Below are 27954 nucleotides of genomic sequence, written 5' to 3'. Positions count from 1 at the left end.
CAAACCAAACTGGATTGAAATCAACTTAATATTTAATGACTTGGTACATTTTCACCTTGGAACTTTTCACTTTACATTCTAATATGAAATAATACATTAAAAAAAGATATCACACATCAGCATTTAGATAACAGCTACTGATCATAAAAATAATTACACCTGTAAAGACGTATTTTGTACACATATTTCAAATACAATTTTGGGGATAAGTGGAATGTTTAGTGCCTTTTAGTTGGGCTTCAGTTTGCAACATCAAGCAACAAGTTTATTCCATGATGCGTATATCATATCCTTGCTTGGTATTAGTGGCTTTTATAGCTTTCAGTTTAATGTTGGGAATTAAATTGTTTAAGTATTTATTACATTTTTTCTGCTGTCTATGACTTGAATAGTTTGTTTAAATGGAACAAGACTTCTGCCAAAAGGAGCACATTTTTATACCTGCATAATTCTACATATACTGCACCTGTGCTCGCATTAATATACATACCTGTGACCTTCACCTGACTATTAAAAACAAATAAATATGACAAGACCACTATGAGGATGCTTCAATGCAACATTGGTTTATATGCATACGTGTCGTAAGGGATGCATAATTCAGTTGGAGTGCTGTTGATTCTATTTCCCTTTGCATTGTTATGGATTGTTTCATGATCACTTGTGAGTTGGAGAGAAACAATGTTGCAAAAAACATAGAATTAGAATTACTTCTAAATCCTATGCGCAAAAACAAGTAATGTTTTAACAATTTGTTTGATAGTATAGATAGAAGCGTGTGGGCACAAAGACGTGATGAGAGGGACTGAACCATACATTTAGGAAATTTGAGTGAGTGTGTTTGCCTCTGTGTATGTGGCTAGAAATGGAGTGGTTTTTGTCAGAAGCATTTTACATGTCCCCTCAAGTTTCAGCTTTCTCTTTCTGCTCCTTCTTCTTGCTCTTCTTTAGAAATGAGGGGGCCTTGAACTTCTTTTTCTTCTTAGAGGGGGACTTGGAGGGGGATCCCTCAGGGGTGTTGCTGGGCAGTTTAGTGGGTGGCACAGCTGGGGGTGTAGAAGTGTCATTGGTAGACAAAGCCTTCATCCCTTTCTCCAGCTCCTCCGTGGTCTGCTTCTCCTCCTCTCCTTTCCCGTTCTGCACTGCCGTGGAGGCTGTCTTAGTCTCATCTTGTTGGATAATTGGCGTAAAAAACAAAACAAAGAAAGAAATGCAATCAGATGAAATGGCTTTGTTTGTGTTATCTGCATGGAACAGTACACAGCAGCCATGTCATGTCATTGCAGTTGTGTCCAACATGCTTGGCTATTGAGAGTGCAACAACTTCTTACAGTTTGTTTCTCAGTACTTAGTATTGAAACAATATCTCAGTACCAGAGGGGTGCCCTATGAGTCAGTGTAGATAGAGGAACATAGACAAACACGAACACAGAGACCGAAGGAGAGGGGTACATACAGTAGGTGTGGAGACAGATGGCCATCACAAGACAGCGCTGAAATGTGGCACATTTACAAAAACAACAACAACAACCACCACCAAACCTCACATCATCAGAACTGAAATCCCATGTTACTCAGACATTGAAATTCTTATACAATATCGTTCTAATTGAGATCCATGCACATCCCTCCATGCATGGATACCAATGTATGTTTAATGCAAAAGTCCAAGTTACACATCTCAATTTAGGATTTAAATATTTTAGATCACCTATACTGTTGCCCACATTCAGTGACTGTCAGCGCAAGAGGCATTGTCAATGAGCAGTTGAAGAGGCACATAGTGGAGGCAACAGTACAGGGTCCCGCATATTGTCATGTAGGAATTTGAGCAGTCCTTCTCTCCTGTATGCAAAGCAAGCAGAGACAGCTGAGTGTGTTCAGCACTCCCGGCCGAGTCTCACCTGAGGGAGGAGGATTGTAGGGGTGAGGGTTGTTGGTGGGGGTGGTAGCTGGGGGAGAGTCCTTCTCGTTCTCCACCTCATCCCCTACTCATGCACAGATAGACAGACAGCCAGCCAGCCAGCCAGCCAGACAGACACACACACGCACACGCACACGCACACACACACACACACACACACACACACACACACACACACACACACACACACACACACACACACACACACACACACACACACACACACACACACACACACACACACACACACACACACACACAGGAGAACATAGAGAGACAGCCAGTGTAGGGTGATGAGTACGTAGAGCTAATTCTAGTTAGCAATGTGCAAGAGTTGAGGCAGAGTTAGGAATGAATTAGTAATAGGTGAAAGAAAGACACATTAACTGTACAGTCTGAGGTTACAGTGCTGTAAGTATAGCGAGCAAGAGAGATAAGAGCAGGTGTAAGTAATTAAGGCAACATTTGGAGAGAGGGATAGTGTAAGCCACATGCAAAGTGTAAGTGAGGTATAGCTTTTGGTACAGATGTAGGATCTTAATTTGATCACTCTTTTGTTGCTGAGAATTTTCCTGCACCGTGAGCTTGTGAGCTTCGTGATTTACATAAATTCACTGAAAACCCACACTAACACAGTTACATTAACAGTATTGCACATTTCATGTATCTTACTTTTAGCCAGGTAATAACCTAACCACTGATTAGCAACTATTATGCTGTGACAATATAGTTCAAATTAAGATCTCTATCTGTAGCAGTGCACTCACCATCTGTGTGACCTTCTGCTTTCCTCTGCACCTCCTTGCGGTACTCCTCCAGCTCCTTGTCTGTCAGCTGGTTAAATGGGTTGGGGGTCTCCGGCTCAAGTTTTGCAAGTTCTGCCGGGTCTGGAGACTAGGATGAAAAGGAGAATGGAAGGATATTATCATTTTTGTGGTTTTGTTAATCATTGTCGACCCAAGGGGTTTCCCCATCTCATTTCAGTTTTGACACCCAAATAATGACTTAGGTTGCTAAGTCTTCCAAGTCTTCTTTGTGTTTGCTCCCAAGAGAGCTCATTGGTTTATAATTGTCTTCATGGTTCATGTCTTCTCAGACCATCTTATTTATTTGTTTACCTTGTGGACTGAGAGCACACAGTTTTACAGAAACGTGTTTTTTCTGTACCTGAGGGAGAGTAGCAGGGTGGAAGGTGAGGGGTTGAATGAATGAATGAATGAATGATACAATGAGAAGCAGGGAAGTGGGATGATTAGTGGGGATGGTTAGGTGGCCAAAGCAGCTTCTGCAGCTGGGATAGGAATTTTATTTAACCAGGACAACAGGTTAAACACCACATCTCTTGCAACAAGACCACAGGGCCTCCGTTTTCATTACATTTTGTTATAATATTTAATTTAAATGGGTTTGGAAGCAAATGTAAACAACCACACACATACAGTTGAAGTCGGAAGTTCACATACACCTTAGCCAAATACATTTAAACTCAGTTTTTCACAATTCCTGACATTTAATCCTCGTAAAAATTGTCTTGGGTCAGTTAGGATCACCACTTTATTTTAAGAATGTGAAATGTCAGAAAAATAGTAGAGATAATTATTCATTTCAGCTTTTAATTATTTCATCACATTCCCAGTGGGTCAGAAGTTTACATACACTCAATTAGTATTTGGGAGCATTGCCTTTCAATTGTTTAACTTGGGTCAAATCTTCCCACAATAAGTTGGGTGAGTTTTGGCAATTCCTCCTGACAGAGCTGGTGGAACTGAGTCAGGTTTGTAGGCCTCCTTGCTCCCACACGCTTTTTCAGTTCTGCCCACACATTTTCTGTAGGGTTGAGGTCAGGGCATTGTGATGGCCACTCCAATATCTTGACTTTGTTGTCCTTAAGCCATTTTGTAACAACTTTGGAAGTATGCTTGGGGTCATTGTTAATTTGGAAGACCCATTTGCGACCAAGCTTTAACTTCCTGACTGACTGTCTTGAGATGTTGTTTCAATATATCCACATCATTTTCCTGCCTCATGAGGCCATCTATTTTGTGAAGTGCACCAGTCCCTCCTGCAGCAAAGCACCCCCACAACATGATGCTGCCACCCCTGGGCTTCACGGTTGGGATGGTGTACTTCGGCTTGCAAGCCTCCCCTTTTTCCTCCAAACATAACGATGGTCATTATGGCCAAACAATTCTATTTTTGCTTCATCAGACCAGAGGACATTTCTCCAAAAAGTATGATATTTTTCCCCATGTGCAGTTGAAAACTGTAGTCTGGCTTTTCTATGGCGGTTTTGGAGCAGTGGCTTCTTCCTTGCTGATGTGTCGATATAGGACTTGTTTTACTGTGGATATAGATACTTTTGTACCTGTTTCCTCCAGCATCTTCACAAGGTCCTTTGCTGTTGTTCTAGGATTGATTTTCACTTTTCACACCAAAGTACATTCATCTCTAGGAGACAGAAAGCGTCTCCTTCCTGAGCGGTATGATGGCTACATGGTTCCATAGTGTTTATACTTACATATGATTGTTTGTACAGATGAACGTGGTACCTTCAGGCATTTGGAAATTGCTCCCAAGGATGAACCAGACTTGTGGAGTTCTACAGTTTTTTTCTGGGGTCTTGGCTGATTTCTTTTGATTTTCCCATTATGTCAAGCAAAGAGGCACTGAGTTTGAAGGTAGTCCTTGAAATACATCCACAGGTACACATCCAATTGACTCAAATTATGTAAATTAGTCTATCAGAATCTTCTAAAGCGATGATATCATTTTCTGGAATTTTACAAGCTGTTTAAAGGCACAGTCAACTTAGTGTATATAAACATCTGACCCACTGGAATTATGATACAGTGGATTAAAAGTGAAATGATCTGTCTGTAAACAATTGTTGGAAAAATTACTTGTGTCATGCACAAAGTAGATGTCCTAACCGAGTACCCAAAACTTTAGTTTGTTGACAATACATTTGCGGAGTGGTTGAAAAATGTGTTTTAATGACTCCAACCTAAGTGTATGTAAACTTATGACTTCAACTGTACATCTACACATATACAGTACATACTGTACATATACACACAGCAACATCACAGCCTCCATAGAATTCATAACATAACAATAATAATAATAATAATAATGTAGAGCTCTCTTTACTTGCACACAATATACTGTAGCTTGGTTGCCGGGCCCTGCCCCCAAGGGTCCACTACCCTGAAGGCCCCAACCCAACATAGGGCCTCAGTTTAACGTGAAAGACAGAAATACCGTACATCAAATCAAAACGGAAAAAACAAGCATTTACACATTCACCTGCACTAGCCATTAGCCACAGCACTGTAGGCCTAGTACTTGATCCTTACCGGTGGACTATCATCCGTTATGACACCGGCTAGTACTTGGGACTGGGGTCCTGCTGTTTTCATGTCCTGCCGGTTCTGCTGCCTGATCTGGAGATAAATAACAACATCAACAAACAACACCATCAACAACAACCCAAAAGGCTGAAAACCCAAAACCAAACCATGCGATCCCTGTGGTATATCCATACTGTGACATCGTGGCTTACTGAGAGCATTAGGGCAGAAGTTGTAAGTCGCTCTGGATAAGAGCGTCTGCTAAATGACTTAAATGTAAATGTAAGTACCTTATTTCGTGTTTCCAGCACCTCTTGAGGGTTGGTAAAAAGAGGAACAAACTGATTTGAGTTCTCAATCTTGATGGCTCCACTACCTTGTTGCATCTCCTCTGTCTTCAGCCACTAAGGAAGGGGAGATGACAGTGTTACAGGTCAGGAGTTCTGCAGCATTACCCATCCCATAAACATCCCATAAACATCCCATAAACATACTATAAACATTGCTTCAAATGCTTTTCCTCCATCAACACATTTGTGCTTTCAATTACAAAAACAAATGGACATTTCTCTTAAAGTTTCTCTTATATGAGAGAGAGAGAGAGAATGGCATTTGGCTGGGCAATGTATCTTTCTTGAAGGACATCCTCCTGATTTTCTATTGTATATAAACAACCTTGGCTGTTTGACTCTGCATTCATTTTTTTATAAAATCATAGCCATCTTTTTAAACCACTATTTTAATACAGTGTTGTTGTTGTCATTTTTTATGCAGTGTTATTATTATCACACGTGTTCTCAGACAGATGGACGGAAACATCACTAGCGTGCCTTTCCTTTCCACCACCAGAGGGCAGACTCAGCACTGCAGTAATCAACACCAGCACTGAGCTTTCCCCTGCAATGCAGAGGACAAGAGAAAGAGAGAGTGGGAGGTACAGGGGAGGAGAGAGAGAGAAAGGGGGAGAGCTAGTCTTCTCATAGAGTATGCAGGCCATGGAAGAACTGGGACATTTTAAGCTTCCAGGAATTGTTTACAGATCCTTGCAACATGCGCCCATGTATTATTCAAACTGATAAATGAGGTGATGGCAGTGGATAAATGGCACGGCAACAGGCCTCAGGATCTAGTCACGGTATATCTGTGCATTCAAATTGCTATCGATAAAATGCAATTGTAGCTTAGGCCTGCCCATACCCTAACCCCACCACCACCATCGGGTACTCTGTTCACAACATTGACATCAGCAAACCCTTCACCCACACGACACCATACATGCTGTCTGCCATCTGGCTGGTGCAGTTGAAACCGGGATTAATCTGTGAAGAGTACACTTCTCCAGCCTGCCAGTGGCCATCGAAGGTGAGGATTTGCACACTGAAATCGGTTACGACACCGAACTACAGTCAGGTCAAGACCCTAGTGAGGACGATGAGCACATTCAGATGCGCTTCCCTGAGACGGTTTGGTTGTGCAAACCCACAGTTTCATCAGCTGTCTAGGTGGTTGGTCTGAGACGATCCCGCAGGTGAAGAAGCTGGAATCGGAGGTCCTGGGCTGGCGTGGTTACATGTGGTCTGCGGTTGTGAGGGTGGTTGGATGAACTGCCAAATTCTCTAAAACGACATTGGAGGCGACTTATGATGGAGAAATTAACATTAAATTCTCTGGCAAAAGCTCTGGTGGGCCTTCCTGCAGTCAGCATGCCAATTGCACGCTCCCTCAAAATTTGAGACATCTGTGACATTTTGTTGTGTGACAAAACAAAACATTTTAGAGTGGCCTTTTATTGTCCCTAGCACAAGTTGCACCTGTGTAATGATCATGCTGTTTAATCAGCTCCTTGATATGCCACACCTGTCAGGGGGATGGATTATCTTGGCAAAGAAGAAATGCTCACTAAGAGGGACGTAAACTAATTTGTGTACAAAATAAGCTTTTTGTGTGTATGGAAAATGTCTGGGATCTTTCATTTTATTCATACATGTTGTATCCATTACCAGTTAGCATAAATGTTGGAATGAACATTGATTTGACAACAGAGATTGAGAATGGGCACAAAGGAGGTAGTGGTACTAGTCTATGTACTACCTTCTAGGCTCCTCCCCAGTCCCCCTCTGAAACAAAGTAAGAAAGAAAGCCTTGTCTTAGCTAGACCGGCCCATAGGGCAGTAGCATATCTTCTGTTTCTGTAGTGAGAGGCAGCTTGATGTGCAAGTACACCCCTGGACAGGCCGCTAGTCCCCCACTCTACTAAGGCCCCTTTATTGTGATGTGCTGATGTCCGGGGCTGGCCTAGTGCTCAGGTACTTACTGTGGTGTGCTGGTGTCCGGGGCTGGCCTGTGGTGTGCTGGTGTCCGGGGCTGGCCTAGTGCTCAGGTACTTACTGTGGTGTGCTGGTGTCCGGGGCTGGCCTAGCTCTCAGGTACTTACTGTGGTGTGCTGGTGTCCGGGGCTGGCCTAGTGCTCAGGTACTTACTGTGGTGTGCTGGTGTCCGGGGCTGGCTTGGTCCTGGTTTACCCTCAGGTAGGAGTTGGGGGTGTTGAGCCAGCGTGTCTTCGCCTGCTGCTGCCGCTGGGCGTAGGGGTGCTGGCGGGGTAACGGGTGCACCCCCTCCTCCTCAAACTGGAAGGAGTGGACCGTGGCGGGTACCTCTACCTCCCTCCGTGTCCGAGAGCGCTCCAGCAGCACAGGGAAGCGGTAGGCGTAGCCGGTACGGTAACCCTGGAGGGTGGGGAGCGGGAGGTTTATGTGTAATGTCCCCTGTCATGTCCAGTACTGTGTGTCTGACTGATGTATTGTCAATGTCCACATCCTGAAGTTTAAAGTAGGTTAGATCTGTGTCTGGACCACTGTTATTTTCTGCATTTTCTAAGTACTGTTTATGGTGGATGTCAATTCATTAAGGTAGGGGGTGAGAATATCTATTTTAGTGCACGTCCTAAAGAACATTATACCTGCCCTATTCATAATGACTGTCCCCATTACACTACTTTGAGAATTTTTGCAGCATTGTAAATTATTCCACTACATTGAGAATGCTTGCAGCATTGTACATTGTTCTGTGTTGTGATCTCACCAGGTTGTCCAGGGTCCTCATGAGAGCCTCAAACTCGTGCTCCCCGAGTCGACTCTTGGTCAGGGGGCCGAAAGTAGACCCGGCCCAGCCCACGGTGCCTGCAGCGATGGGTTTGTGGATGGAGCGGTCCAGCATGATCAGGTTCTGCTCCCCTCCAGCGCTGCACAATGCTGACACCTGTCAGCACATCAGAAGATTGCAGCAGTGTGTTATGCCTTGGGTTTGACACGCGGTACAGTTACAGTACTGCACATACGACAATCAAAGTACAAGGGTACTAAGGCAAGGACAAGCATTCAGGCGTGAAACTGCCAAAGCTGTTCATGCGAATGCTATAACTCTGTCTCTTATACATACACACAAAGTCAACGAGCTAACAATTCTGGCAGTTCTCCCTCCCTCCCTTCCTCCCTCCCCTCGCTCTTTAGCTCTCTTTGTTTCTCTCTCTTGTGCACACACAGTCACTGAGCTATGAGTCTGGGAGTTCTCTCACTCAATGGGGCAGTCTGAGTTGTGCCCCAAGCCTTTGGCAGGATGGAGCAGGCTGGATGGATGTCAGTATGTGAGTCTCTGTACCTGGATCTGACAGGCAGCCTGGATATGGTAGATGGTGTAGAAAGCCTCTTCCACTGACTCCCCCAGGGCCACGATACCATGGTTTCGAAGCACCAGCACCTAGGAATAAATATAGACTTCAGCAAGTGAAAAAACACTTACAGTGCGACCCTCTAGTAATCTCAGAGTACATACAGTCAAGGCCAAAAGTTTTGAGAATGACACAAATATTAATTTTCACAAAGTCTGCTGCCTCAGTTTGTATGATGGCAATTTGCATATACTCCAGAATGTTATGAAGAGTCATCAGATGAATTGCAATTAATTGTCAACCATGGTTATCTGCAAGGAAACACGTGCCGTCATCATTGCTTTGCACAAAAAGGGTTTTACAGGCAAGGATATTGCTGCCAGTAAGATTGCACCTAAATCAACCATTTATCGGATCAGCAAGAACTTCAAGGAGAGCGGTTCAATTGTCGTGAAGAAGGCTTCAGGGCGCCCAAGAAAGTCCAGCAAGCACCAGGACCGTCTCCTAAAGTTGATTCAGCTGCGGGATCTGGGCACCACCATTACAGAGCATGCTCAGGAATGGCAGCAGGCAAGTGTGAGTGCATCTGCACACACAGTGAGGCAAAGACTTTTGGAGGATGGCCTGGTGTCAAGAAGGGCAGCAAAGACTTCTCTCCAGGAAAAACATCAGGGATGGACTGATATTCTGCAAAAGGTACAGGGATTGGACAGCTGAGGACTGGTAAAGTCATTTTCTCTGATGAATCCCCTTTCCGATTGTTTGGGGCATCCGGAAAAAAGCTTGTCCGGAGAAGACAAGGTGAGCGCTACCATCAGTCCTGTGTCATGCCAACAGTAAAGCATCTTGAGACCACTCATGTGTGGGGTTGCTTCTCAGCCAATTGAGTGGGCTCACTCACAATTTTGCCTAAGAACACAGCGATGAATAAAGAATGGTACCAACACATCCTCCGAGAGTAACTTCTCCCAACGATCCAGGAAGAGTTTGGTGACAAACAATGCCTTTTCCAGCATGATGGAGCACCTTGCCATAAGTAAGTGGCCTGGGGAACAAAACATCAATATTTTGGGTCCATAGCCAGGAAACTCCCCAGACCTTAATCCCATTGAGAACTTGTGGTCAATCCTCAAGAGGAGGGTGGACAAACAGAAACCCACAAATTCTGACAAACTCCAAGCATTGATTATGCAAGAATGGGCTGCCATCAGTCAGGTTGTGGCCCAGAAGTTAATTGACAGCATGCCAGGGCAGATAGCAGAGGTCTTGAAAAAGAAGGGTCAACACTGCAAATATTGACTCTTTGCATCAACTTCATGTAATTGTCAATAAAAGCCTTTGGCACTAAGTGGCTTGAAATTATAATTCAGTATTTCATAGTAACATCTGACAAAAATATCTAAAGACACTGAAGCAGCAAACTTTGTGGAAATTAATATTTGTGTCATTCTCAAAACTTTTGGCCACGACTGTACATTGTTATTTTTCTTCGACCCTGTCATGACAATTCTTATGGTTTCACAAAAATATAGTAAATTGAGCTTGTGTTTTCCCTATTATTGGAGATATTTGTCTCAAGAAGCAAATGAACAGTCTCATAACTAAATCACAAGCATGTCACATTAACCCCTTGTTCTGCTGTAATGTCCTCACCTTACAGGTGGGCCCCAGGCTCTTCTGGAGCCCCACTCTGTCCTCCTCGTCCTCCATCAGCCTGTTGTAGTCGTAGTACGCTACCTCACCCACCAGCAAAGCCTCATGGGACAGCGGCAGGAGGCCACACTTCATGGCTGACACCTGCACATACAGACAACTAACTGTAAGTCACATTCTGTTGGATTTAGCAGGGTTTTTCATGACAAGTTTTGTCATCGGCGCCTAATCTTATATTGTTATCTAATAAATTGTTATATTATACCTATTATTATTGTACCTTTTAGTCGTTTATTCAGAGCGACTTACAGTAGTGAGTGGATACATTCTTCGTACTTGTCCCCCGTGGAAATCGAACCCACAACCCTTGTGTTGCAAGCTCCATGCTCTACCAACTGAGCCACACCTCCAAATCTCAAGTGCAGGAGTACTACTACTGTGTGAGTCCTAGGACTCCACTCCATTAGAAAAAAACATTCTAAACTAATTACAGTGCCTTGCGAAAGTATTCGGCCCCCTTGAACTTTGCGACCTTTTGCCACATTTCAGGCTTCAAACATAAAGATATAAAACTGTATTTTTTTGTGAAGAATCAACAACAAGTGGGACACAATCATGAAGTGGAACGATATTTATTGGATATTTCAAACTTTTTTAACAAATAAAAAACGGAAAATTTGGGCATGCAAAATTATTCAGCCCCCTTAAGTTAATACTTTGTAGCGCCACCTTTTGCTGCGATTACAGCTGTAAGTCGCTTGGGGTATGTCTCTATCAGTTTTGCACATCGAGAGACTGACATTTTTTCCCATTCCTCCTTGCAAAACAGCTCGAGCTCAGTGAGGTTGGACGGAGAGCATTTGTGAACAGCAGTTTTCAGTTCTTTCCACAGATTCTCGATTGGATTCAAGTCTGGACTTTGACTTGGCCATTCTAACACCTGGATATGTTTATTTTTTAACCATTCTATTGTAGATTTTGCTTTATTTTTTGGATCATTGTCTTGTTGGAAGACAAATCTCCGTCCCAGTCTCAGGTCTTTTGCAGACTCCATCAGGTTTTCTTCCAGAATGGTCCTGTATTTGGCTCCATCCATCTTCCCATCAATTTGAACCATCTTCCCTGTCCCTGCTGAAGAAAAGCAGGCCCAAACCATGATGCTGCCACCACCATGTTTGACAGTGGGGATGATGTATTCAGGGTGATGAGCTGTGTTGCTTTTATGCCAAACATAATGTTTTGCATTGTTGCCAAAAAGTTCAATTTTGGTTTCATCTGACCAGAGCACCTTCTTCCACATGTTTGGTGTGTCTCCCAGGTGGCTTGTGGCAAACTTTAAACGACACTTTTTATGGATATCTTTAATAAATGGCTTTCTTCTTGCCACTCTTCCATAAAGGCCAGATTTGTGCAATACACGACTGATTGTTGTCCTATGGACAGAGTCTCCCACCTCAGCTGTAGATCTCTGCAGTTCATCCAGAGTGATCATGGGCCTCTTGGCTGCATCTCTGATCAGTCTTCTCCTTGTATGAGCTGAAAGTTTAGAGGGAAGCCCAGGTCTTGGTAGATTTGCAGTGGTCTGATACTCCTTACATTTCAATATTGTCGCTTGCACAGTGCTCCTTTGGGATGTTTAAAGCTTGGGAAATCTTTTTGTATCCAAATCCGGCTTTAAACTTCTTCACAACAGTATCTCGGACCTGCCTGGTGTGTTCCTTGTTCTTCATGATGCTCTCTGCGCTTTTAACAGACCTCTGAGACTATCACAGTGCATGTGCATTTATACGGAGACTTGATTACACACAGGTGGATTGTATTTATCATCATTAGTCATTTAGGTCAACATTGGATCATTCAGAGATCCTCACTGAACTTCTGGAGAGAGTTTGCTGCACTGAAAGTAAAGGGGCTGAATAATTTTGCACGCCCAATTTTTCAGTTTTTGATTTGTTAAAAAAGTTTGAAATATCCAATAAATGTCGTTCCACTTCATGATTGTGTCCCACTTGTTGTTGATTCTTCACAAAAAAATACAGTTTTATATCTTTATGTTTGAAACCTGAAATGTGGCAAAAGGTCGCAAAGTTCAAGGGGGCCGAATACTTTCGCAAGGCACTGTACAAATGTGCAACAATGATTGTTGTGAGTATGCCATGTTTGTCACTCTGTCTGTGTGCCCTGTCCCTCTGGCAGTGCCCCAGCCCCCGTGTGTGTGTGTGTGTGTGTGTGTGTGTGTGTGTGTGTGTGTGTGTGTGTGTGTGTGTGTGTGTGTGTGTGTGTGTGTGTGTGTGTGTGTGTGTGTGTGTGTGTGTGTGTGTGTGTGTGTGTGTGTGTGTGTGTGTGTGTGTGACTCACAGCGGTAGTGGCGGGGGTGTGGAGGTGCAGCAGACAGCGTACGTCTGGCCGGGTGGAGTAAATGGCTGAGTGAAGGCTGAAGGAACCCAGGTCTACCCCCAGGGGGGTGCTGCCCCTCTCCACCACCTCCCCCAGGATGTTCACCTTCACCTGGGAGGAGACAACAACGCATCAACACCACCAGCAGCAGCACTGAGATCAGTTCTATTTGGATTTTACACTAGTTTGGAGACTTAGTTGTTCCTGACAAAACTGGCACCTGTATATATTTATGTAATGCCTATTACAGTGCATATTACCATTTTTATTATAATGCAAAGCAAACCAAAAAAGGTTGCTTGATGAAGACATTCTGTGACTGAGGTGAGCAAAAGCATTATTTAATAAGTTGGCTGAATAATTCGTACTTATCTATGTCAACCAGAAACAAATCAGCTTATGTTGTATCACACAATATCAAATATGGTTCAGGGTTAACCAGCAGCACACTTATTCCAGAATATTTGTTTTCCGATGAAGTGGACATCATTAGTTTCCTTTGTGACTGTGGAGCATCGTTAGCACAGTTAGAACAACGAGACAGATATTTCACCAGTGGTATTATGTGAAGCATCCGGTTGGTTTTTCCACTCACCACCAAATATGGTTATGAGAGGAAGCCCAGTGGCCGGCAGTGGGAGAAGATGGAGCCAGACGGATTTTGGCAGACATTCTGCTAATTTTCTCATTGAAGAAACATTTGATCTCCATACAATTTCCTGTTTCCAAAACTATCTGTAACAGAGTGGACTGTGTTTTGTAGACTTTACTCTTTGCCAAAGCTTCAAAAAATTGCATTGATTACAAGGTGTGCAAGGGCAAATTGAGTTATTGCACACACACACTTCACAGAGTAGGTGTTCCCTAATGGAAATATGCAAATAAATGCTTGAAAGCTCCGCCCACCTCCTTGCGTGTTCTGCCCACTATGATTAATTTGCGCCCATTGGAAACGACAGACTCTGGTCTGTCTTGGGTTAGTTATAAAAAATCTTCGACATTAGTAGTAAACTCACCAAGCTAGAGGCAGTGACCTCACCGTAGGCCAAGCCATTGGGCAGAACCAGGAAGTGCTCCTGTTCCTTACTGACACGCAGCTGACAGGAGACAACACACGCACAACTATGTCAGATATCAAACTTTACAAACAGAGAGAGGGATAGAGATAAGGAATGGATGGGTAGAAAAACAAACAGAGAGAGAATGAGGACAAATGTAAAAATAGAAAGCACAAAGAGAGAGAGAAAGTTAAGTAGTAACAAAAAAGCTGTGATGTTGACCTTTCAAAAAGAGTTCCATAAGTGCATAGTCAAGTATCTGCTTCAAATGTTCAATACCTGCATACAATTTTACCCTCATGGACGTTGTAATGGTAATTATGTTACTAAAACCATCTCTTTTGATAGTACTGCTTTTTTGCATTGTCAAAATAGGGTTCTAAAAGAACAAAGCAAAATAATGAAAGAAAGACCAAAAGAGTGTGTCAGCCAGGCAGGTCCACTCACAGTGAGGCAGGTGTGGCTGAGCTGGGCCCAGCCATAGAGGTCCAGAAGGCGGTGGACACTGGCCAGTTTACAACGCATCAGCCTCTCTCCCTTCACCATGCTTCCGGGCTCTGAGCCATGCAGGTCATTGATGGGCGTCACCATCATCATGCCTACACAGGGAAAGATTGAAAGTAGAGAGGAGTCAATAGCAGATCAGAGAAAATGATCTTGTGTGTTTGTTAATATTTTGGTCAGGTGATTTACTTGTCTGTGTCTTGGTGTTAGACGTATATTTGACGTGTATTTGAACCTGTACATCCATGAATATGTTTGTTTATGCGTGTGTGCTTATTTCTGAGTGTGTGTGTGTGTGTGTGTGTGTGTGTGTGTGTGTGTGTGTGTGTGTGTGTGTGTGTGTGTGTGTGTGTGTGTGTGTGTGTGTGTGTGTGTGTGTGTGTGTGTGTGTGTGTGTGTGTGTGTGTGTGTGTGTGTGTGTGTGTGTGTGTGTGTGTGTGTGTGTGTGTGTGTGTGTGTGTGTGTGTGTGTGTGTGTGTGTGTGTGTGTGTGTATATGTGCGTCCGCATGCATGTGTGTGTGTGTGTGTACCTACACATTACCTGTACTGGAGGGGGAGGTGGATAAGGCGGCAGGGGAGCCTTGAGAGGCCATGTAGTCAGCTATCTGCCTCAGAGCCCAGAGGTTGGAGCTGCTGCCTCCCTTCTTCATCTGTTCCTGGATCAGAACATCCAGCTCCTCCCGGAAAGACTATATATATATATATATATATATATATATATATATATATATATATATATATATATATATATATATATATATATATATATATATATATATATACAGTGGGGCAAAAAAGTATGAAGTCAGCCACCAACCAGTTCTCCCACTTAAAAAGATGAGAGAGGCCTGTAATTTTCATCATAGGTACACTTCAACTATGACAGACAAAGAAAAAAGAGAAAAGAGAAAGAGAAAAGCAATTCCAGAAAATCACATTGTAGGATTTTTAATGAATTTATTTGCAAATTGTGGTGGAAAATAAGTATTTGGTCACCTACAAACAAGCAAGATTTCTGGTTCTCACAGACCTGTAACTTCTTCTTTAAGAGGCTCTTAAAGAGGTGCCATACGATGGCACCTGTTTGAAAGGCACCTGTTTGAACTTGTTATCAGTATAAAAGACACCTGTCCACAACCTCAAACAGTCACACTCCAAACTCCAATATGGCCAAGACCAAATAGCTGTCAAAGGACACCAGAAACAAAATTGTAGACGTGCACCAGGCTGGGAAGACTGAATCTGCAATAGGTAAGCAGCTTGGTTTGAAGAAACCAACAGTGGGAGCAATTATTAGGAAATTGAAGACATACAAGACCACTGATAATCTCCCTCAATCTGGGGCTCCATGCAAGATTTCACCCCATGGGGTCAAAATGATCACTAGAACGGTGAGCAAAAATCCCAGAACCACACGGGGGGACCTAGTGAATGACTTGCAGAGAGCTGGGACCAAAGTAACAAAGCCTACCATCAGTAACACACTACACTGCCAGGGACTCAAATCCTGCAGTGCCAGACATGTCCCCCTGCTTAAGCCAGTACATGTCCAGGCCCGTCTGAAGTTTGCTAGAGAGCATTTGGATGATTCAGAAGAAGATTGGGCGAATGTCATATGGTCAGATGAAACCAAAATATAACTTTTTGGTAAAAACTCAACTCGTTGTGTTTGGAGAACAAAGAATGCTGAGTTGCATCCAAAGAACACCATACCTACTGTGAAGCATGGGGGTGGAAACATGATGCTTTGGGGCTGTTTTTCTGCAAAGGGACCAGGACGACTGATCCGTGTAAAGGACAGAATGAATGGGGCCATGTATCGTGAGATTTTGAGTGAAAACCTCCTTCCATCAGCAAGGGCATTGAAGATGAAACATGGCTGGGTCTTTCAGCATGACAATGATCCCAAACACACCGCCCGGGCAACGAAGGAGTGGCTTTGTAAGTCTAGCCAGTCTCCAGATCTCAAACCCATAGAAAATCTTTGGAGGGAGTCCGTGTTGCCCAGCAACAGCCCCAAAACTTCACTGCTTTAGAGAAGATCTGCATGGAGGAATTGGCCAAAATACCAGCAACAGTGTGTGAAAACCTTGTGAAGATTTACAGAAAACGTTTGATCTCTGTCATTGCCAACAAAGTATAACAAAGTATTGAGATAAGCTTTTGTTATTGACCAAATAGTTATTTTCCACCATAATTTGTAAATAAATTCATAAAAAATCCTACAGTGTGATTTTCTGGATTTTTCTTCTCATTTTGTCTGTCATAGTTGAATTGTACCTATGATGAAAATTACAGGCCTCTCTTATCTTTTTAAGTGGGAGAACTTGCACAATTGGTGGCTGACTAAAGACTTTTTTGCCCCACTGTGTATATATATATATATATATATATATATATATATATATATATATATATATATACAAAACACACACACACACACACACACACACACACACACACACACACACACACACACACACACACACACACACACACACACACACACACACACACACACACACACACACACACACACACACACACACACACACACACACACACACACACACACACACACACACACACACACACACACACACACACACATGGACACACACGGACACACATACACCCAGCACACAGCATGCAGCATGCATACGCACATACACACACAGGATAAGCTATTAACATGGTAGTTAAAATACACCCACAATTAGCCTGAGAGCTAAAACACTCAGAACGGTGCAAGCTAGTTGCTAGATTATTAGAAACTGGTGTGTTAGATAGGGTTGGAGTGAAAAGCTACAGGATGGTAGCTCTCCAGGAACAGGGTTGGAGAGCCCTAACAGACTGACCAGGTGAATCCAGGTGAAAGCTATGATCCCTTATTGATGTCACTTGTTAAATCCACTTCAATCAGTGTAGATGAAGGGGAGGAGACAGGTTAAAGAAGGATTGTTAAGCCTTGAGACAAAATGTATCGTGTGTGTGTGCCATTCAGAGGTTGAATGGGCAAGACAAAAGATTTAAGTGTCTTCAACTGGTTATGGTAGTAAGTGCCAGGCGCACCGGTTTGTGTCAAGAACTGCAACACTGCTGATACACACAGGTCCCTGTGTGTATCAAGAGGGTCTCTTTTAAGACTCTTGAAAAGTCTACAACACACATACAGTATGTGTATATGCACACACAGAGACACACAGATGTGTGTGCACACTCACACATAGACCCAAGCCAACTGGATGCACACACAAGAACATACACACACATGGTGAGTGTACTCACCGGGCTCTGCAGGAGGCTGGAGACTCGTTTCTTGTGTTGGGGCTCAGAGAAGCCGGGTGTGTAGTGTTGTGGAGACACCAGGGCCTCGGGGACCCTATCACTAGGGGCCCCATCAATGGGGTTCCACTGCACAGGCGTGCCCTTAGGGGTGGGCGAGGTGCTCATCTTCTACTGCTCACAGGGGGGTGCCACAGGACGATGAGTGGGAAGAGCTGGGGAGAGAGGAGAGGGAAAATAAAATGCATTGCCGTTTCAAAGAGATACATTTAGCATTTTGTGAAGAACTTAATTTAATGCAAAATGCAATGCACAATAAATACAGTGCATGCATATACTGTAATACATTTTAGTTTAATGTTGTCTAACCTGCTGCAGTTACCAATCATTAGCTTTAAAGATGGAGTCTGCAGTAGGGTAAACAGCCTCACTGGCCGCCCCACCACGGTTGTCACTGATTTTGTTGCCGAGCTGAGGAGCGTCGGGCAGCATGGTAAAACAACATTGCTGTACATATTTTGCTCTTCTATCGTGCGTGCAATGATGTCAGAGGGGAAAAAACTGTGTTTGTTGTTTGTTGTAATTTTGTTGTTTTAATATCACAAACTGATGGCTGTTTCACCATTAAGGATTCCAGCTTTAAACGTCAACATAGACACAAACACAGAAGCCTTCCTCCCACCCCACACTAGGGATGAGCTATTCCACAGAGTAAAGCCTGTGTGTGCCGTAGGCTAGCAAAACCAGTGGGGAGTGGAGAAATGCAGCATTAGCAGTAAGAGCTCAGACAGCAGCATTACAACGCCTGCCAGCAGGAAGTCAACTCAATCATAGATGACCAGTAATTGGAGAACCAGTAAAGAATTACCGTAGGTTTTCAAAAAGAGCCAACCAACCATCACCCAGTAAACACACACACTTACAGGCACTCACGCACACACACACACACACACACACACACACACACACACACACACACACACACACACACACACACACACACACACACACACACACACACACACACACACACACACACACACACACACACACACACACACACACACACACACACACACACACACACACACACACACACACACATATCTTAACACGTCACACCCCCTCTCCTGTGCTGACACAAATTCAAAACTGAACTGCTCAAATTAGCCACATATAGCTCACAACATCACATTACAATATCACGCCCTGGTAGTGTAAACATCTGAAGAACAGGCAAACATAGTGTCATGACGTTGGCCTGGGGGGTAGGTTTATGACAGTCATAAATACCTTTTCCCCCCTTTTTCCTCTCTCTACTCTACTGAGGTTACATTTACATTTGCACCCTTGGTTAACATAGAGATTCTGGGAACATCAGTAGGTGGGGGGAAATGAACTATATTCTGGTAATCCGAACAATTGAACATATGTGGTGGTACTTAATGAATATGATGTCAGTTCGGTTGTCATCTGAGACATTCTCATCAATGATAAGATGACATAAACTCCACAGTGGAAAGTCTACACATCAGAGTTATCGGATTCACATGGAATTGGTGTTCAATTTAAATGTTTGAATATGAAATTAATTGTGATGGGATGAAATGTGATTTTAGCTTCTAAAATGTGAGATGTGGGTTTTTATAAGATAGGGCTGCTCACTCAGTGGCCCGCCCACGGGAAGAGACATAGCTTGTAAACTATGAAACACACCCCATTTCTTCCTTCCTATATAAAGCCTTGATGACAAATGTGAGGACGACAGTCCTATGCCAGAATGGTTCAGATAATAACTACAGAATGAAGCCAACATCAGCGTGAGCTTTGATTGCGAATGGTATGAACTTTGAACTCTTATTCGCTACAGAAGTGATACCTCCTAGCCGTTAAGTTAGCAACAGCTGCTGCAAACAAGGGTTAGGAAGGAACAGACAGAGTATCCCGTCTATCACACAACGACGTTACTACAACTTATCCAATTGACCACCAGAGACATTCTTCAAAGGACAGAGGACTCGGTTTGGTAACATAGTCTTCCATCTACCACCAACCTTTTGAAGCGCAGCTCAGAGTAAATATGTATTGCATTTTCCTTTTCCAAAGGGGCGGTTATTTAGAATGCATAAGATACTGTATTTACGATAGCACAGCTTCTCCCTGTGTCCCTCAGTCTTCCCGCTCTTTCACACAAACCCAGCCCTTTTCCTTTGTGTAACAAGCTGTCATATCTGTTCTGCCCGCTAGGGACGTTTTCTTTATGACATCATTTGTAATCAAGTTATGATTTAAATATGTGTATGTGTAAATCTGTGTGATTAGTTAGGTATTCAGTAAATAAATAATTAAACCCAATTTTGTATTGCTGATTCAAATTGTTAGCCAGGGTTCGTGCAGATAACCAAGAATTTACATCTTTCAGATGAAACTGAATTAAGGTGACGATTGATATTGACTGCTATTGATGTAAAATATTACTAGGTCTTTAAGAGTTTATTCGGAACATAACAGCTCGATAAACATTCTTTGGTGGTGCCCGACTCTCTAGTTAATTACATTTACATGATTAGCTCAATCAGGTGATATTAATTACAGATAAATTATTTTATAGAATAGCATGTCATATCAATTAATCCGACATAGCCAAAGACACGCCAATAGTGATGAAATATACAATTAGCCTACACCAACTACAGGGACATCAGTGATGGTACATGTATAGTTAACCAAACTAATGTAGGCTATGTTCGTTTACAAATTACAAAAATTTATATTTTGTTTGAACTATCCCTTTAAATATTAAATGGTGAATTTCAGAATGCACTTTGTGTTGGTATGGTTTCCTAAGGTCGTAAACAGTTTTTAACCATAATCTGTAAACATTCAAGTATCTAAATGCACTCCTAACTCCTCCTCTAATGCATTCACTCTACTCCCAAACACTTACAACCAAGTCACTCCTACCTACCAGGCCTATACTTCTATGAACCACAGTGGAAGACAGATAATAATATGGATAAACTGCTGCCCACCTTTCACTGAAATTATTTTATTCTGTGGTGGTACAAACTGGAATCAGGTCCCTTCCTAGGGTCCTTCCTTTCTAGGGAGTTATTCCAAGCTGCTGTGTATCTACATCTGCACTGCTTGCTCTTTGGGTTTTAGGACAGGTATCTATATAAGCACTTTGTGACAACTGCTGATGTAAAAATGGCTTTATAAAATAAATGTGATTGATTGAAATTGTATTGAATGTGCCTTGGTAAACAGACACCAACAACACCAAGCTACTATTTTCTGGTTCTTACATTCACAATATCACAGCAAAAGCACAATTATGTGAACTGTATCACCACATTCAGGTGGATTTGTCACCTGTTTTAATGTAGGCTACTTATTTACTTACTTAAGCTTTACATCCATTCCTATTTCTGTCTTGATATAAACAGTCTCCATTCTGCTGCCTCTGCCCTGGTAGGTCTCAGTTCATGCTGGGATGTGGTTCGGAGTGTCTGCAAACCAAATGGCACCATATTTCCTATATAGTGCACTACACTTGACCAGGGCCCATAAGGCTATACTATATAGGGAAAAGGGTGTCATTTGGCACACAACCTGTGAGTGTGTCAAAACCTTCTGGTTCTTTGTGTGAGAGTCACTGCAAGTGGGCACAGCTGCTGAGAGGAGAGTAGTAGACAGAGAGCAGCTCACTCTCTCTCTCCAGGGAGGGCTATAATGACTAGGACGTCACATAGGTCGGGCTTTAGTAGTCGATACCCATTTCTACCTCCTTCTCCTTCCCCACTATTAGAGCACAACATTGCATTTGTGAAAACCAAGACCGTTCTCAGGGCAGGCCTGGTTGTAGCTAAATATGTTCAAGTCGCCTCCGGAACAATTTTCACATTTTAGCTAACCCTAACCTAATTCTCCTAACCCTAACCTAATTCTCCTAACCCTAACCTAATTCTCCTAACCCTAACCTAATTCTCCTAACCCTAACCTAATCCTCCTAACCTGCCACGCTAATCCTCCTAACCGGCCACGTACATTTTCCTAGCCTGCTGCTTAAGTTCTCCTAACCTGCTACGAAAGTCTCTTCTGCTAGTCAAAACAGGTAGACCTACCCTGAGAGCAGTGAGAGAATCCACTAATTCGATACTGCTACTAGAGCTGGGCAAGCCTCTTCACCTCAGCTCCAGGAAAACCCAGAGGAAAGAGAGGGAAGCTCTGACAGGCGAACCCTATGCCCTCAGTTCACTCACCTCCCATTGCTGCTGTTTATGATGAGCCTCTCTGCCAGTCCCATTTAGGAGCTGGACATGTGGAAACCACATTAAATGTCCATATGCATTACATGCATTTATCGACCCTTATAAATGCACAAATGTTCCAGACATGGCAGCCGAGTCTTTCTCCTAACTGAGAGCAGGAGATGCAGTTAGAGGAACTAGGGGGTGAATAAGAGTATAATGAGGGCTCCCACATGGCGCAGTGGTCTAAGGCACAGACCCTGGTTTGAATCCTGACTGTATCACAGCCGGCCGTGATTGGGAGTCCCATAGGGTGGTGCACAATTGTCCAGCGTCGTTAGGGTTTGCCGGGGTAGGCTGTCATTGTAAATAAGAATTTGTTCTTAACTAACTTGCCTATTTAAATAAGGTTAAATAAAAAATAAACACAAGTAATCCCAAATTGATTTCTCTGGCCAGGCTTTCATTAGGTTAATGAGGGAAATTGCAGTTAATGGGCATAAACTAATTATGTGGAAAAAGTCTGCATTGATTCTGTCTTGTTTACCCATGTTAACCCACTTTTAACTCAGTTGTCACAACTAACTAATTTAAAATAAGCTATATTGGTGAATATTATCTTCGTCATTGGAAATTTAGATCTTAAACACCCTCTCATTTTGAGTTCTAAAAATAGCAGAAAACTCAGTCTTAATATCTTCCTGCATATTTATGGACATAATGAGATAATCTTTAATAAATGAATAGTCCAAATTGCATTATCAGATTTTTAAAATCAAAGTCCCTCTTGGGCAGTAATGGGAGGGCAGTTAACATTTTAAATGAACCCTTGTATAATATCAGCAGTCTCATCTTCTGTGCTCTGGTCCTCATGATTTATTCAGATAATTTAATAGCATGGGTGTGTTGTTAAAGGAACAGACGCACAGGAAAGACAAAAGAGACACATTCATTTGTGATTGGACTGATAATACATTATGTAACATGATCGTGACCAGGGGTAAATGTTTTCATGTTCTGCTGTATAAGCTGCATTCAATAACCTTTCATTGGATAGAATCTGTCCAACCACCACCATCTAGACACACACAAAACATGTCCCAGGATTAGAACAGGCCTATTCTGAAAGGATGCTATGGTTTTCATTTATAGTTATCGACAATGACGCCAATAAACTGGACATAATAAATGATGGGTGGGCAGACTTCTGATCCTTTGACTGTCACGCATTATCTAGGTGAGAACAACACATCGTATGAAGGAAGTTAACTGGAATGAAATACGAAATTGTAATCTTCACAACAATAGAAACATCTAGGAGAAATAGATAAGCAGCTTGAAAGTTCCACTGATTAACTGTGATCTTGAGAATGCATTTTCATCATGACATTTTCTCTCCAGACAGCAATGTATCCCCTCTCCTCCCCTCCAGCATCCCTCTCACTTCCTCTTCAACCATTAGGTCTCTATACACTATTGATTTTTGACTAACTTCATACAGATAATGTTTATGATAAGTATCAGTAGAACATAAAATATATACCACATCTTACCTTACGTGTAGTTTCTCTGTATGTACCTGTACAATTGAACAGATTCCATCTAGTAGCTAAACTTTTCTGTTTTTATTGAATAACAAAAAATATATAATTCTGCCACTTATTTTCCTTCAAAATGTGTTTGCCTAATGATAGCCCGTATACACTTATCTACAGTTGAAGTCTGAAGTTTGCATACACCTTAGCCAAATACATTTAAACTCCGTTTTTCACAATTCTTGACATTTAATCCTAGTAAAAATTCCCTGTCTTAGGTCAGGTAGGATCACCACTTTATTTTGAGAATGTGAAATGTCAGAATAATAGTAGAGAGAATGACTTATTTAACCTTTTATTTCTTTCATCACATTCCCAGTGGGTCAGAAGTTTACATACTCTCAATTGGTATTTGGTAGCATTGGCTCTAAATTGTTTAACTTAGGTCAAACGTTTCGGGTAGCCTTCCACAAGCTTCCCACAATAAGTTGAGTAAATTTTGGCCCATTCCTCCTGACAGGGCTGGTGTAACTGAGTCAGGTGTGTAGGCCTCCTTGCTCCCACACGCTTTTTCAGTTCTGCCCACACATTTTCTATAAGATTGAGGTCAGGGCTTTGTGATGGCCACTCCAATACCTTGACTTCATTGTCCTTAAGCCATTTTGCAACAACTTTGGAAGTATGCTTGGGGTCATTGTCCATTTAGAAGACCCATTTGTGACCAAGCTTTAACTTCCTGACGGATGTCTTGAGATGTTGCTTCAATATGTTCACATCATTTTCCTACCTCATGATGCCTTCTATTTTGTGAAGTGTACCAGTCCCTCCTGCAGCAAAGCACCCCCACAACATGATGCTGCCACCCCCATGCTTCACGTTTGGGATGGTGTTCTTTGGCTTGCAAGCCGCAACCTTTTTCCTCCAAACATAACGATGTCATTGTGGCCAAACAATTCTATTTTTGCTTCATCAGACCAGAGGGCATTTCCAAAAAGTACAATCTTTGTCCCTGTGTGCAGTTGCAAACCGTAGTCTGGCTTTTTTTTATGGTGGTTTTGGAGCAGTGGCTTCTTCCTTGCTGAGCGGCCTTTCAGGTTATGTCGATATAGGACTTGTTTTACTGTGGATATAGATACTTTTCTACCGGTTTCCTCCAGCATCTTCACATGGTCCTTTGCTGTTGTTCTGGGATTGATTTGCACTTTTCGCACCAAAGTACATTCATCTCTAGGAGACAGAAGGTGTCTCCTTCCTGAGCGGTATGACGGCTGTGTGGTCCCATGGTGTTTATACTTGCATACTATTGTTTGTACAGATGAACGTGGTACCTTCAGGCGTTTGGAAATTGCTGAGGACTTGGCTGATTTCTTTTGATTTTCCCATGATGTCAAGCAAAGAGGCACTGAGTTTAACAATACATTCACAGGTACAGCTCCAATTGACTCAAATTATGTCAAATAGTCAATTATCAGAAGCTTCTAAAGCCATGACATAATTTTCTGGAATTTTCCAAGCTGTTTAAAGGCACAGTCAACTTAGTGTATGTGAACTTCTGACCCACTGGAATTGTGATACCGTGAATTATAAGTCAAATAATCTGTCTGTAAACAATTGTTGGAAAAATGACTTGTGTCATGCGCAGTAGATTTCCTAACCGACTTGCTAAAACTATAGTTTGATAACAAGATATTTTGGGAGTGGTTGAAAAACGAGTTTTAATGAATCAAACCTAAGTGTATGTTAACTTCCGACTTCAACAGTATATATTAAGAAACATCGTTTTTTTCTGTCAGAAAATAGACATTTCCCTTAAAGGGGGCGTTTTCTCCCAAGTTACCTTAACAATGATGTGATTATAATTGCTGATTCAAGCAATAGCTAATTATAAGATATACTTGATGAACAAACATGTATGAAGCCACTTGACTAGGATGACTAAAGCTTCTGTTCAACACAATTCATCATCCATTCAAAACAATGCTTTTGTGGTGGTGAATTACGATTCAAATGTCTCCTGAAAAAAAAATTAGGCCTAGCCCTTCCTATTTTGTACAGTTCCTTCATGACAGCATCTCTCATGGTGCCGCCGCCCCATGGCTGCCTAGCAACCAGACGAGCAGCGCTGCAACATCAGCACCAAGGTAGCACCCACTGCGCGACTGGTTTTTCAGCCCTGCCTGGCAGCTTGCTTGAAGATGACAAAGGTTAAGACAACGGTATTCTAATATCCCATGACTCTTTGCAACAATGGGACCAGCTATGCTAGTTAGCAATACCGCTGGTCCCAGATTTGTGACGGTCATCATTGTCTCAACCTGTAGAGTTTCGACCTAGCCTGGTAGGCAGATCTAAACGAATGGCTATGCACACGCAATATGCCAAGCTATAGAGCAGGAGCCTGTTATGGTGGTACCCAGACGGTACGTGTGAGGCGGAGGGGGGCACTTCTGTTCATCACGAATCCATTATAGCCTGCAAACACAAACCCCAATCTGCATAATAAAAAGCGAGTAACCAATCACCAAAAATAAAGAATGCATCCATGCAAGGCGGTCCTTCCCATGATATAATCCAATTCATGTTATGCGATTTAACGTTTGAAAATAAGAGCACTGTGCCGCGCATATCAGCAAACACAAACAAAACCATGTAATTCGTATAGAGCCAAGAGAAACGTATTTCTTCCATCGAAATAAATACATATGATATAATTCTGATGAATAATGCCTATAAACCGTAAGACTGCCTCCATGTTTGCTGCCGCAAAACAGCTTGCTGGTGATGATTAATTAGCAGGCGAATAAAAATGTATAGGCCGCAAAGTTGTTAGGAAACGGTGAAGCAGCTACCTCCTAGAATTAGTTTATTATAGGGAATTATAAATGTTATTACTTTCCGGTTAGAAACGATTTTATTTTCTACATCTGATACTGGTCATTGTCAGATCAGTGTTCTGGCATGCATCACACTACTAGCAAAGGATCAATGGACTACATTTCAATGGTGTATCGCCTAATGGATGGTCACGAATATGTTGATAGCTTAAATGACAAAAAACGAAATTACATCAAAGTAAAAAAAAAAAAACTTTGATAGCTGGTTATGTCTGTTCTTACCTCAGTGCATTCTTTGCTGCGTTTCTTTTGTGGATGCGCGTCACACCCACTGCCGTAGGACTTAAAAACCAAACAATATATAATATATAATTAAAATGCAACGCTAATGTTTATAGCCCTAGGTTATTCCGTTATGTCTTCCTATACCGCGGCCGCCTGCTGTATATCCCCGCTGTTTTTCATCGTTGAGCGCGCCTGTACTACCCCATTGCCACGCCTGCCCACACTCCAACACCCTGACCTCTGCAAGGGTCTTCTGCACGATTCCGACACCACCTGCACTCCCCAAAATTCGACAGCAATTCATTTTTCTGTAAGATTTAAATGCACTTAGGCGCAATTGTTTTCTTTGTGTGGTAAATTTCCACCTGGAATTTAATGCAAACGTAGTGCACACCAGCATGGTGTTATTGTTTTATTTTTGTCCTATGGCAACCTGGAATTGTAATATTGCAAAAACATTGAAGCTGTGACCACGAATTACAAACTGGCGCCACCTTGTGCTCAAAATAAGGACTCCAAGGAAACAAAATGCCCGGCCTGTGGGCTGGGGTCAATATTCAAGTATGATTAAATGTTAGTTAAATTACATTTAGAAGTGCATTTATTTTACATTGAGTGTTTGTTAAGTAATGGTATACATGTTTTGCAAGGACCTACAGTGCATACAAGTATTCATACTCCTTGACTTACTCCACATTGTTACAGCCTGCATTCAAAATTTATTAATATATTCTCACTCATCTACACACAATACCCCATAATAATATGGAAACATGTTTAGAAATGTTTGCAGATGTATTTAAAATTAAATATAGAAATATATAATTTAAATAAATATTCAAACCAGAGTCAATACTTTGTAGAAGCAACTTTATTAGCGATTACAGCTGTGTCTTTCTGTGTAAGTCTCCAAGAGGTTTGCACACCTGAATTGTACAACATTTTCCTGTTATTTACAAAATTCATGAAGCTCTCAAATTGGTTGATCTGTACTAGACAACCATTTTCAGTTCTTGCCATGGACTTAAGCAGATTTAAGTCAAAACAGTAATTCAGCCACTCAGGAGCATTCACTGTCTTCTTGGTAGAAATGTGAATTAAGTGTCTGGTGGAAAGCACACTGAACCAGGTTTTCCTCTAGGATTTTGCATGTGCTTAGCTTAATTCTGTATCATTTTTAACCTGAAAAACTTTCGTCCTTAACTTTA

General features: G+C 42.3%; 1 protein-coding gene across 2 annotated transcripts; it reads right to left on the bottom strand.

Annotated features, from left to right (window-relative positions):
• Window positions 1–10: 10 nt before the first annotated feature.
• LOC124036481 (beta-adducin-like) lies at window positions 11–27012 on the bottom strand. 2 transcript variants are annotated; one of them, XM_046351132.1, is made up of 15 exons: window positions 26744–27012; window positions 17843–18054; window positions 15096–15243; window positions 14497–14648; window positions 14008–14088; window positions 12953–13102; window positions 10595–10738; window positions 8932–9030; window positions 8356–8532; window positions 7755–8000; window positions 5565–5678; window positions 5281–5367; window positions 2692–2818; window positions 1905–1988; window positions 11–1169 (listed from the first exon to the last, which is right to left on the bottom strand). In XM_046351132.1, the coding sequence occupies exons 2-15, from the start codon at window positions 18005–18007 to the stop codon at window positions 904–906; spliced, it is 2040 nt and encodes a 679-aa protein (XP_046207088.1). In that variant the 5' UTR covers window positions 18008–18054; window positions 26744–27012; the 3' UTR covers window positions 11–903. The 2 variants fall into 2 exon arrangements, with proteins under 2 accessions (XP_046207088.1, XP_046207089.1); XM_046351133.1 differs by lacking the exon at window positions 1905–1988.
• Window positions 27013–27954: the final 942 nt, after the last annotated feature.

The sequence above is a fragment of the Oncorhynchus gorbuscha genome, linkage group LG05 (assembly GCF_021184085.1).
Source record: "Oncorhynchus gorbuscha isolate QuinsamMale2020 ecotype Even-year linkage group LG05, OgorEven_v1.0, whole genome shotgun sequence".
In the NCBI taxonomy this organism is placed as follows: Eukaryota; Metazoa; Chordata; class Actinopteri; order Salmoniformes; family Salmonidae; genus Oncorhynchus; species Oncorhynchus gorbuscha.
The sequence above is the reverse complement of the archived record's forward strand: the minus strand, read 5'-3'. Positions and strand labels throughout refer to the sequence as shown.

What these genes read in the sequence shown, in the direction of transcription:
- LOC124036481 (XM_046351132.1), bottom strand. Translation starts at nt 18,007, where the DNA reads ATGAGCACCTCGCCCACCCCTAAGGGCACGCCTGTGCAGTGGAACCCC. An exon ending in CACCTCCCCCTCCAGTACAG is followed by an intron (nt 14,649 to 15,095) that starts GTAATGTGTAGG and finishes TTCCCTGTGTAG; the next exon opens with GCATGATGATGGTGACGCCC. An exon ending in TCAGCCACACCTGCCTCACT is followed by an intron (nt 14,089 to 14,496) that starts GTGAGTGGACCT and finishes GTCTCCTGTCAG; the next exon opens with CTGCGTGTCAGTAAGGAACA.